This window comes from Gastrolobium bilobum, unplaced genomic scaffold (genome assembly GCF_033153095.1).
Source record: "Gastrolobium bilobum isolate Gb01-03AN ecotype WA unplaced genomic scaffold, APGP_CSIRO_Gbil_v1 utg15927, whole genome shotgun sequence".
Classification (NCBI taxonomy): Eukaryota; Viridiplantae; Streptophyta; class Magnoliopsida; order Fabales; family Fabaceae; genus Gastrolobium; species Gastrolobium bilobum.
The window spans coordinates 314,216-326,306 of record NW_026898198.1 but is presented as its reverse complement, the minus strand read 5'-3'; the positions used below and the strand labels follow the sequence as shown (position 1 = coordinate 326,306).

Genomic DNA, 12,091 nt, shown 5'->3' with positions numbered 1-12,091 from the left:
CAAGAATCAATGACTATCCCCACATACTAACATGAGACTTTTCAGTGTGTTTTTTCCTCACTCGCACACTTTCCGAAAAAACTTCCCAGGAGGTCACCCATCCCAGAATTGCTCCAAGTCTAGCACGCTTAACTGTGAAGTTCTTCCGATCCGGGCTACCGAAAAACAGATGCATCTTGTTAGCATAGGTAGTCCAATTAATTCTTATAAGCTATTTCAAACTGTGCAGTCTTATACCTGCACAGCCTTTGGAATCCCTCTCTTTCGGGTGTCGATTCGATTCATTCATGCATGTAACCCCCCGCTGAAAGCTTGTCAGGAGCCGCTCCTTGTCCGTGCCTCTTTGCACCAACGATCACTCCCCGCCCTCGTCAGCGCTCGGGATGTTACAACAAAACTTAAAAATAGGAGTCTGTCCATCTTGGTCCATACCATAAATGTATTTGAATTAATTTTTTGATACATAAAGACTTAAAAATCTTACTTAAATTAAAATAACAAAAAAATAAAATAAAATAATGATGCACAATGCCTTCTTAAATATGATTTAATAAAGTTTCATACACTTAAAAGTCGAAACATAAATTGTACTCTATGCTATTTGCATTTTTAAATTCAAAGCATCTTACAAATTAATAGGATACATGCTTGGAATACGAGTTTATGGTTTGTTTTAACTGTCACCTTGCTTAGCAAAAGCCCATATTCAGGCACAAGGGCTGTCTGTTGTTGTCTCTTGATAAAAGGTATTGAAAAGTATAGACGTCTCAGGCTGTGCATTCAGACAAGAGCCAAAGAAGGCATGCACAGGTTAGTGAGATGTCAGAAGTGTCGTATAAACTTAGTCATACAACAATTTTGTACAACTGGGTTTGGAATGATTTCAAATCCGCCCAAAGCAAAATCAAGGGTGATAAGTTTGGAACGTTTAAGGAATGATATTCATGTGCCTATGCAATTACTCGTCTCTTCCAGTGTTCAGTCGTTGTTGAACGCATTTTCCACCACCAAGAAAGTTAAAAACTTGCCTCAAATTTCCTCTGGATGGTCGCGCATTTGTTGCAAACTTACAGACATATACAAGCCGTCGCCTCATATCCCATTTAGTGACATGTGTCTCGTTGAAGGATTTCCCATCATCAAAAGTACCTAAAAAGTGCAGACAACAAGGATGATTAGTGATAGAATTAAGAATAATATTAATAATGCCTCAAGCTTTAAATATTCAAGAATGTACAGAAACACAAACATTTTGAGCAATTAACTCCACCTGGGTTTTGCAAACATATCTTCCTCACAGATAATCTAATTTATCATCTATCCCTTAGAAGTTAGAACATCATGCCTCCTTATTTCAGTATTCAATAAAAACTACCAATTTTTTTTGAGTAAATTATTAAAACCACCCTGTACTTAAGGTGGTTTTTTCAAAAAAACCACCCTACATTTTTAATTAGAACAATTTAACTCCTTGCACTATCACATTGCACCAATTAAACATATTTAACATTTTTAAGACAAAAACACCCCATTATTAATTTACACCGATCAATGTTTCTACTGGCCAATGCCTGCCACCAGCCACCGTCGAGCATCATCTCCACTGCCGCCTTTGTTCTTCCTCTTCAAATCTTGCAGCTGCAACGTCATTCCTGAGTTCGATGCAAGCTACTCAGACCTCTTTGACACCTTAGAGAGAGAGCTTGCTGCCAAGGAAAAGCTAATTTGGAGATACCAGCTTTTTTGCCGGGTTTAACTTCTTTGCTCGTTCTCTTTATGGGACCAACTCATTTGACACAATCCTCCTACATTGGGTCTTCCTTCCTATATGATTTCTTCTACGAGGCATCTAGGTCGGTACTTGACAAAGCAGTGCACCTTGGCATCTCTAAGAAGAATCTTGCCACATCTTTTTCGCCACATGCTTCAATTCATTTGGGGACATGAAAATTTTCTTCCCAAAAATGTTGAAATGGATGGTCGAGTGTTGGGAATCCAAATGTGAGAAGTGAAATGTCCCACATTGCTTGAAAATGGACAAAGTGATAACCATATAAGTGAAAGGACCCATAAACTTAACACCTTTAGGTTTTGGGTTGAGATGTAATGTCGAGCCCACTTATGCGATGGAGTACCGATTAGTCCATTGATGGTATTTCTCCCCTACCATGGGCTCCCCTTATTACCCAGCACCGAGCTCAAATTGAGTTGTTGGTGCTGTTGCAGTACATGAAGGTGAAGCAGGACGTGGAGGAAATTGAAAGCCATGAGAACAAGTTCCAAGTGAAAGAAGGGGAGCTGTTGTTCGAGTACCGGTTGCGATGAAGGATCCAAAATATGTTAAGTAAACGTTAAATGTTACTTTAATGTGTTTAAAGATGTCAGTTATGGATAGTTTATGAGTCATAAGGTTAACATTTATCTTAGGAGTTTTGGTTTGAATTTGTCGGTTATGGAGTTTATGAGTCATGAGGGATAGCATTAAGTTTAGGAGTTTTGAAAGGTTAAGAGTCAGTCGTTATGTTTTGTTATTAAGTTTGGTTTTAAATGTGGTTTATGGCTATTTAGTGTTGCAGTTTTAGAAAGGCAAACTATAGCCTATAAATAGTCTAGTATATTGTTTGAGAAACACAGAATTGAGAAGCAACGAAGTTTAGTAAAATATTTCACAGAAGTTTGTTCTCTTTCTCCACAAGTCCATGACATTCTTGAATAGTTGTTTTATTTGTTGGTTTTGTATTTGAGCGATCCTACAAATTGGTATCAGAGCTTGGGCACGAGATGGAAGTGCCACTCTTCCATGGAGATAAGGATGAAGCATTAGATTGGCTTCTTTGTTTGAAGGAACATTTTCGGAAAGAAAAAACCTGGACGGAAGACAAATGGCAGGTAGCCATGAGAAGACTCAGAGGAAGCGCAATCAAATGGTTCCCCGTACATGGAACTGCCGCGACTTTAATAATATGTGGAAGGATTTTCTAATGGCCTTCATAACAAAATACTTGCCTGGACGTTTTGATCTGATTAATGAAGAAGATGAAATCTTCAATGATGAAGATGAAGATGATGAGAATGATGCGGATGAAGAAGAGACCGAGATGGCGGAATCCGAGGTTGCCAACGGCAACGCATCCGCGGAGGAGATTGACGTGTCAGAACGCGTAAGAGACGACTCGGAGAAGAAGACGAGGGAGATGACTGCGGCCGAAGGAGCCGAGATAGAAGAGGAAGAGAACAAGGGAGCCGAGATAGACGAGGAGGAGAACGAAGGAGCTGAGATAGAAGATGAGGAGAACGAAGGAGCCGAGATCGAAGCAGAGAAGGACGGGAACGACGAGTCCATTGTCGAGGTAGAAGACTTCGCGGAACCTGAGTATTTGGAGACAGAGTCGAAAATCGGAAAGGAGATTGAGAAGCCGAGGTGCTTGATGGAGACCGGCATGGAGGAGACTGCGAATCCGAGTTCCGTGTTGATAACCGGGATGGGGGAGATCCTGGCTAAATCACCGAGTTCATGTTTTGGAGAAGAGCTCGACCTCGGCGTGATGAGGTTGATGTCGGAGACCGGCATAGGCGCGGTTCGGGTTGGTAGTCAGAAGTCGGAGACTGCATTGAATTTATGGTGGAAGTGGAAGGTGTCGACACCACCAAAAAGAGACCATTTCCCTGGAGGACGGTTGTCTGAGATTCTATCGATGAGGCGCATGGAAGCTGGACTTGTTGAAGAAGAACCCGACGATAAAGAAACTAAGAGCGAAAAAATGGAAGGTGCATTTGAAGAAAATGATGTGGTCTTGAAAAGAAAAAGAAGTTTTGTTGACAATACCAATGATGCAGAAATTGGGATTGGACGAGGAAATAAAATTGTGATCACAACTGATGATTTGAAGAAAATGATGTGGTCTTGAAGAGAAAAAGAGGTTTTGTTGACAATACCAATGATGCAGAAATTGGGATTGGACGAGGAAATAAAATTGTGATCACAACTGATGAAGTGGCAAATGAAACTGAGAAGAATTTGGGTGACGAGAAACTTGCAGGTGAAGAAGATACAGTGAATGGAAACAAGGAAAGTCCTGCTAATGAAACTGAAAATATCAAATTGAAGAAGCCACCGGATAAAATAAAATATGTTCAGGAAAATAATTGCAGGGGAGATATTTTTTTTGAGTTAATTAAGTTGGAAGGTGTTAGATGTTTTTTTGTTAGTGATCAAGATTGAAGAAAACAAGCGCGATCAGAAAGTTGAAGAAAAGCAAAAGCAACACGAAGAAAGAAAGAAGCATTTAAGTTTACGGGGGAGTTTTGTTAAGTAAACGTTAAATGTTACTTTAATGTGTTTAAAGATGTCAGTTATGGATAGTTTATGAGTCATAAGATTAACATTTATCTTAGGAGTTTTGGTTTGAATTTGTCGGTTATGGAGTTTATGAGTCATGAGGGTTAGCATTAAGTTTAGGAGTTTTGAAAGGTTAAGAGTCAGTCGTTATGTTTTGTTATTAAGTTTGGTTTTAAATGTGGTTTATGGCTATTTAGTGTTGCAGTTTTAGAAAGGCAAACTATAGCCTATAAATAGTCTAGTATATTGCTTGAGAAACACAGAATTGAGAAGCAACGAAGTTTAGTAAAATATTTCACAGAAATATTTCACAGAAGTTTGTTCTCTTTCTCCACAAGTCCACGACATTCTTGAATAGTTGTTTTATTTGTTGGTTTTGTATTTGAGCGATCCTACAAAATATTCAAGAGAGTGGAGGAGTTTGTGGGGAATCGGTTCTTTGGGGAGGGGGAGAAGTTGTTGCGGCATGTTATTTAGACAGAGGCAATGTTGTTAAAACGTAGAGTCTACATAGAAACGGTGGAGGTGAGCAAAAACGTATATCCGAAAAAAATAAACGAAACGTAAGAGTTTACTACGTACTAAAAATATATATATATAAATAAATATATCCAACATATATTACACCAATATATAAGTCATCATAAATTTAAGTCCAAACACTAAAGTAAATAAAAAGTAAGTTCAAATTCAATCATCATAGTATAAATTAAAATCAAAACATTAATTAGATGAAATAACCCAATATTTAACATTATTAAAATGAATTTCGATAAAAAAAATTCACATATAAGATAAGTAATAAAAAAAATATAAAAGATAAATGATAGAGTTTTTGAATTTTTTTCCTATAATTTTATAGCCATTATAGTGTGTGAATATATTCTAAATATTTTCAATTAATACACTGTAATATATTAATAGAAAAAAAAAAAGTAGCAAACTAGGCCAACCCAATCCATTAGCTAATGAGCCCAAGTCAATAAGAACGAAAGGTTCACGAAACGCAACAGTTTTGTTAGGGTTTATGAGTTGAATAACATAACACAGGTGAGAAATCAGAGAGGGAAAAAGGGGTGGGAAGATGGGAAGAAGAAACGGGGGAAGGTCATTGCAAGAAACCTTTTGTCGTCGATTGGAGTCTTGCAAGTTCAAGTATTCTACCGTTGATGAACTCGTCAACCATCTTTGCTCAACTTACCTTGATTACCAGCGAACGAAGCACCAAACTTTAACTCGATTTTTCCAGGAAGCTCTTCAATCGAGCAAAAAGCCCAATGATACTCTTACACCGAAGCATGATGACGATGATGACAATGAGGATCGAAGTGCGTCTCAAAAGAGAAGGAAGAAAATCGATGAAGACGAAGACGAAGACAGATTGCAAAAGATGGAAGCATCACACCTCAGAAGGAGGATGCAGAGCAATTAGATTCAGGGCCCTCCGTCGACATCCTCTGCTTCAGCTTCGGAGAGCGAAGAAGATGAGGTTGTTTCTGTGTCGACGTCAGAGTTCATTTCTTTCTTCTTCTTTTTACCAGTTCCGAGTTAACTCAGTAAACTCGTTGAGTCAACCGAGTTTACCGAGTTAACTCGACGTTTCAACCGAGTCTATCCAAAATCCGTTTCTATCATCGTTCTGAAACGATTTTGGCCAAAACAACATAAAAACGTCTGTTTCAACGAGTTGGAACGACGTTTTAACAACCATGGACAGAGGAACCAAGTGAAGGTAACAAGCAACGTGCTGCAAGGATTTCGTAAAATTGGTTTCTAGACTTCTGGTGGTGGAACTATGTCTCTGTTATGATTCCTTTGAGTTTCAAGTTGCAAGGTCTTCCTTGGGTTCTTCAGTTACTGATAAACCCTTGGTTTACCTTGGATTTAGGCCTTATTATACTTGAAATACAACATGAATTGCATGGAAATTAGGGTTTTACACCATAAAGTCACGAGAATTGAATATCTAGCTAACATCTTGTAATATTTCTTATTTCAAAGGATTTTAACATCCATCAAGGCTTTTTGGAGCCAAAGGAATGCAACAAGAGGAGTTGAAGCCTCAAGGAAGCAAGATTGTAATCATAAACAAGTTGGAAGAGGACGTTTTGGCGTCCAAGAAGAACGTTTAAATGCTCTAAATGAAGAAAACAACAATAACTCCCTGGACCAGAGCGTTTTGGCGGTCAAACAGAGCGCCAAAACGCTCCAGCAGTAACAAGTCACCCTTCGAAGAGGACGTTTTGGCGCCCAACAGCGTGCCAAAACGCCCAGAGGCAGACAACAACACACTGGGAGGACGTTTTGGCGCACAAATAGCACACTAAAACGTCCTTGTACGAACTCATTAGCCCAAGATTCAACTAAGATTTGCCAATGGATACAGATCGCGATATCTGGGATTAAAGCGGAAACATATCGACCTTGATTCATAGAGATCCACGGGAAGATTGAAGAAAGATTATAACAAGATTCAAAGTCAAAAATCTATCACCAATCTACAAGATCTTAAATGCAAAAAGGAAACAACTATGGAATCAATTACATATCTGATACGGATTCGTCGGGATATTGAATGAAGGATACAACTCCAATGATTATAAATAAGGAGCTGAGGGTCAACACCAATTCACCAATCCAGAGAATTACATAGAGATCTGAAGAAGGAATCCTGTTGCGGAGCGCTGGAACACTGAGGGACCAAGTCAACATCACACCAATGGGGGCTTGGGGTTCTCTTTTCTTTATTATTGTTTTTGAATTTAGTATGCTAGGCTAGATTTTTATGTAGTTAGGGGTAGATGGAACCCATTTGAATCGTTTACGTTTATGAATTAAATTGTTCTTGAATTCTTTTCTTTTTATAAATGAATAAATTTATCTGTCTTTAATGCTTTCTATGAGTTTGCTCCTTATAGATTGATTTTGGGGAATTGTACGACAATAGGGATGTTGGTGCATGAACCCTGACATGGTAAATTTATCACAATCCTTGTGATCTAGGGATTGACATAGGGTAATTGTGCAATCTTTAAATTCTTGATCTTAATGCATGTTTTCTTGGGGAATAATTGGGGAACTAGAGTTCTTTCAAGATCACATAGATTTAGGATAACAAGGAATTGAGCCCTAATTAAATTAGACAGAATTGATTGGCATTATATTATGAACAGATTCTTGGCAGTTTAATTCATAGCATATAGAGGAGATTGGGGGAAGTCGAAACCTTAACTACACTCTTTCTTGATTTTCAAAACTTTCATCTTTTTACTTTCATGCTTTTAATTCTGAAATTGCATGTTATTGATTGTTTTTAATTTCAATTCAATTCTCTCAAATCCTATTCTTGATTGTCCAACTAAATCGCGATTAGCGAACTAGTGCTTGAAAATTCCATCCTCGTGGGAACGATCTCTTACTCAGTACACTTTATTACTTTTACGACCGGTGCACTTGCCGAGTCGCAACAGTTACCCTCACCTCTCTCAAGAGAGTGTTTAGATATTTTCATAGCGCATGTCCTTTCATCTTTTTGGTTTTTAATTGCGAATATATAAAAGCATTCAGATAGTTTTCTATTAGCTAGATGAATACATAACATGTGCAGATTTAAATTAAATTTTCTTTTAAAAAATAATATTCCTGGTTAAAGTATTATCAAGACTTGACCATTGATATTTCATATTTATATGAAAGTGGTGGTATTGTAACTATTGTTTACTGATAGCACCGACACTGGAAGGAGAAAGGCCTGCTAATGGAGTAGTCATATGATGTGAAGTTGCTCGGGATGCATGGCTGGGGCATAAGGTTGGAAGTAGTGTAAACTTAGATTTACAGTTCGCACATGCTGGCAGATGGGCTGGTGGTGGCGGACGGCTAGCGGCAAGCAGTGTCGATGGCTGACAACAGGCTGTGGGGGACAAAAGCAAGTTGGTGCTGTTGAGTTAAGGATAAGGGTATTTTGATTTAATTGAAAATATAGGGTGCTTTTTGAAAAGCACCTAAGTATAAGGTGATTTTATGTAAATTGCCCACAATTTTTCACCCACTCCTTTCCTCTTCATCCACCTTTTCTTTATTCCTCCTCTTTCTCTCTTCCTAGATCAATTTTATAGTGTTTGAAAGACATCAATTTTAAATTTTAAGAGTCTAACAAGTACACTTGAAAATGGGCATGATGAACACTGTAATGCATTGATTCTATACTATGCGAGAGATGCGCTTGATAATTAATCTTTTGTAACAATATGGAAGATATATACATATGTACCTTTTTCATCAAATAGTGACATCAAAATCGCTAAACAAACACACACACTAATATCTTCCCCTGAAAAGCAAAGAAAAATAGTATATTAGGCAAGGTATGTTGGTTTTATGCAACACACATAATAATTTGCTTTTACACAGGTCCACCAGAATGATTTAGAAGGATAAGGAATGGTACCTTAGAAATTCAAGAGATAAAGTTATAAAAATAAGAATATAACAATAGAAGTTAAATGGACAGTTAAAGTAACTCTGTACTGCACCCAATACATGACAAGTACATTATTGAGGTGCTCGGTTCACAAGCAAATGTCTAAGATGCATGGAAATAAGATAAGAAGGTAATAGATGCATGGGTGTCTAAGATCCTCATGTTTAGTAATTGGTATAAAAATTGGTAGTAATTAAATAAAGGACACAGTAATTTATGAGTCTGTAAAACCTATTTACTCAGGAATTCAGATTCCCACATTTTTTGGAGGTAAGAGATACTTGTAATTGGTGGAATCATAGGTTATTGGTGTTTTAATCATAAACCTGTTTACCAAAAACAGGTGTCTAACTCAGGTATCTAGAGATACACAGAATCCTAGATGAAGGTCTATAATGACGGAACTTGACATAAAACCTCTTTTTGGGGCGGGGAGTGTTAACTAAATGCTTCGAATCTGCTGGGGATTCTGAGGCTGTTTAGGAGTGAAAAAGAGTGTTGGCTACCTTGAATATAAAACAAATTTGAGGGGATGGGATTGCTCGGAGGGAAGGAGTGATATTCTCTATATATAGGGAGTAAAATTATTTATCTATCTATTGGTAGTACAAAGGCAACAAAAATAAATTAGTGATGACGGTAGAGTGATCTATCCAGTAGTCAAGTAATAGTGCTAGCTGCTAAGGGAGAAAATATTTGTCTGCCTGCCCCTACTAAGTTCCACCAGTGAGTCCTATAGTGACAACGCTATCAATGACAATTAAGCTGTTTTCAAATGCCAAGCACAACACATGGAATGAATTCATGTCATTTAGTTTCGAATAAATCCTAGTCTACATAATAAATAGACAAGGTAGACAGAGGACACTTCGGGGCCTTTACCATTATTACAACAAACTAGAAGTCTTTTTCCTTGGCCAAGATTGAACTTTGCGAAGCCCACCGCTTTAGGAAGATTGTTTAGTAAGGAAAATCGATCAAACTTTGAAGTCTGGCCATCAAAAACTAAAATGAGTGGGAAAATGCTGATAATAATAATAATAAGAAAGAAGAAGAATTAAGCAAGTTTTCCTTCCACTTCATACTGACCACTATTGGAAGATGAAAATATGCTTCAGCACCGGGAAGACAGACAGATATGGACTCATGACCACAATCCAATATGCAATCAACATCAGCCGTATCTGCAGCTGCACAAAACATGGACACTGGAGATTCAGCCAGAAAAACAATATAGAAACAAATTACTGCTCAATGATGTTGCTGATCAGAATTAGGTCGGACACAAAGGCAACTAAAGTATGTCCGTACTATTGATAGAATTTACAAATGTGACAATGTGTTTTCATTTCACAGATCTTCTAGTTTCAATAAATGTGATTATAAATTCAAGAGGATCAGGCATCCTCAAAAGAAATGCATCAGAGGATTTTAAGAGTGCATTAATTAACTCAGCATACCAATTTGAGATGTGCCAACTGCCAAATTAGTTGATCCCAGCCAAGACATCGCAAAATCTTCGGAATACTCGTTGTCGATTTTGACGTTTGAAATATCAGAAGTTTCTGATGGTTCTTCATGTGAAAGGCAGACTGACTTGAGGGGTTTAACCGTGATCTGTGGTGCACTTTCTCCTCTATATGCATGGTATACTCTACTCTTTTCAACCATATCTGCGACCTTCTGGTTACATACATCAGGACCAGAGTTTATAATATCATAAACATGATTCCAGAAGAGACCGGGAGATAAACCCCTAGCCCAGCTTTCTTCATCATCTCCGGCACCCGGTATGTAATTCCAACTAAACTCAGAAGTAGTCCTATGTTGGCTTACTCCAATGGATGAAGATGCAGACACAAGTATAATGGGTGTGAAATCCCAAGAATCATGGTGAGGTACTTCATTCAACCAGATGACAGTTTTCTGCGAAATCCAGAGAGGGCGTAAGGGTTTCTTAAGGCATGCAGCAAGGGAAGCAATATCAGCTCCACTTGCTATTAATCGTTCAGTCCATTCTTGCAATCGCTCCTCAATGGAAGCTTTTTCTGTTTGGGAAACCCACAGGGGGAGATGCAAGGAACAATCCCAATCAAAAGAGACATCTCTTGTAACATTAGAATCCTGCTTTTATGAAGGCAACAAAACAATAGGAAATTACAAGAGATAATGTGTAGACAAGCAATCATATACAGGATACAGTGTAAATAACCAAAATTGTGAAATAATATTTGAATCATTCTCACCTGAACCATTTCATTTTCATTGGATGATGCATCATTATCAACATGAAGGTCCCTTTTTCTGAAAAGGGTAATGGCACGATTCAAAACACAGGTCCAAATGGGTATAGTTTTGGACATGCTATCAGGAAAGCGTTTTCCTCTTCGAGTGGAATCAACAATAACAGACCCTCCCTTCTGTCCTACCCAATTCAATAATGATCATAAAAAAATCATCTTTAATTTGTAAAAGTAGTTTAAAGCAAAGAGGGGGAAGGATAGCATAGGGATAGGATAGTAGTAACATAATTACCAGCAAGGAGGGCTAGGTGGAGGTTAAGGCGAGAAGTGTTGAAAGAACAGTTGTTGGTGTGGCCATCGGTGGATTTGAAGTAACAAGTTGAATGGAATTTGGGGGAATACCAGAGACCGCAACGAAGGTTGGCAACAAGAGGGAGCTGAGGCCATAGCTGAGAGATCTCACCCACAAAGATTGAGTCTTCATAGATCGATCTCAATGCGTTGTACAAACTGTTCTCTCTTTTCTTAATGCTTCTCGCCGCTCTGTAAATGCTTAGCTTCCCAACTTCTTCATCCTCCATTCCCTCTCTCTCCCTCTCTCTCTCTCTCTCTACAAAACTACAACTCTCCCCACTGTAAATACTTCACGATTGAACTAGTTAAAAATTTTGTGTACATGTAAACTTATTAATTCGTGAAAACGATTGAATAATTATCATGTCATTCGATTTGGGATTTGATATTAGTCTCGTATTTCTATGGTTTTTGTTTTTGTTTTTCTACATAATTATAGGGATACGGACCCCAGAACGGTAATTAGAATTATGAAATAAAGAATTAATAAATAAAAAAATATTTTATCATTTTAAATGATGGATAAAGTGTGTGTCTATAATAACCCTCAACTAGTACTCGTGGATTCAATATTGAAGAATAATTACAAGTACAAGAAATAAAGTCACATTTGATGAAAAATGAGTTGAAATGACAGTTAAAAGATAAAAATGTGGGTAAGAAAAGTTACCC

General features: G+C 37.8%; 1 protein-coding gene across 2 annotated transcripts; it reads right to left on the bottom strand.

Moving 5' to 3' along the window:
• Window positions 1-536: 536 nt before the first annotated feature.
• Window positions 537-11,717, bottom strand: LOC133313756 (uncharacterized protein C3F10.06c). Of its 2 annotated transcripts, none has more exons than XM_061515164.1 (7): window positions 11,358-11,717; window positions 11,069-11,247; window positions 10,283-10,946; window positions 9,912-10,012; window positions 9,705-9,813; window positions 8,613-8,672; window positions 537-1,149 (listed from the first exon to the last, which is right to left on the bottom strand). In XM_061515164.1, exons 1-7 carry the CDS (start codon window positions 11,644-11,646, stop codon window positions 959-961), a joined length of 1,593 nt encoding a protein of 530 aa, XP_061371148.1. In that variant the 5' UTR covers window positions 11,647-11,717; the 3' UTR covers window positions 537-958. The 2 variants fall into 2 exon arrangements, with proteins under 2 accessions (XP_061371148.1, XP_061371149.1); XM_061515165.1 differs by having other exon boundaries at window positions 11,069-11,242; window positions 11,358-11,478.
• Window positions 11,718-12,091: the final 374 nt, after the last annotated feature.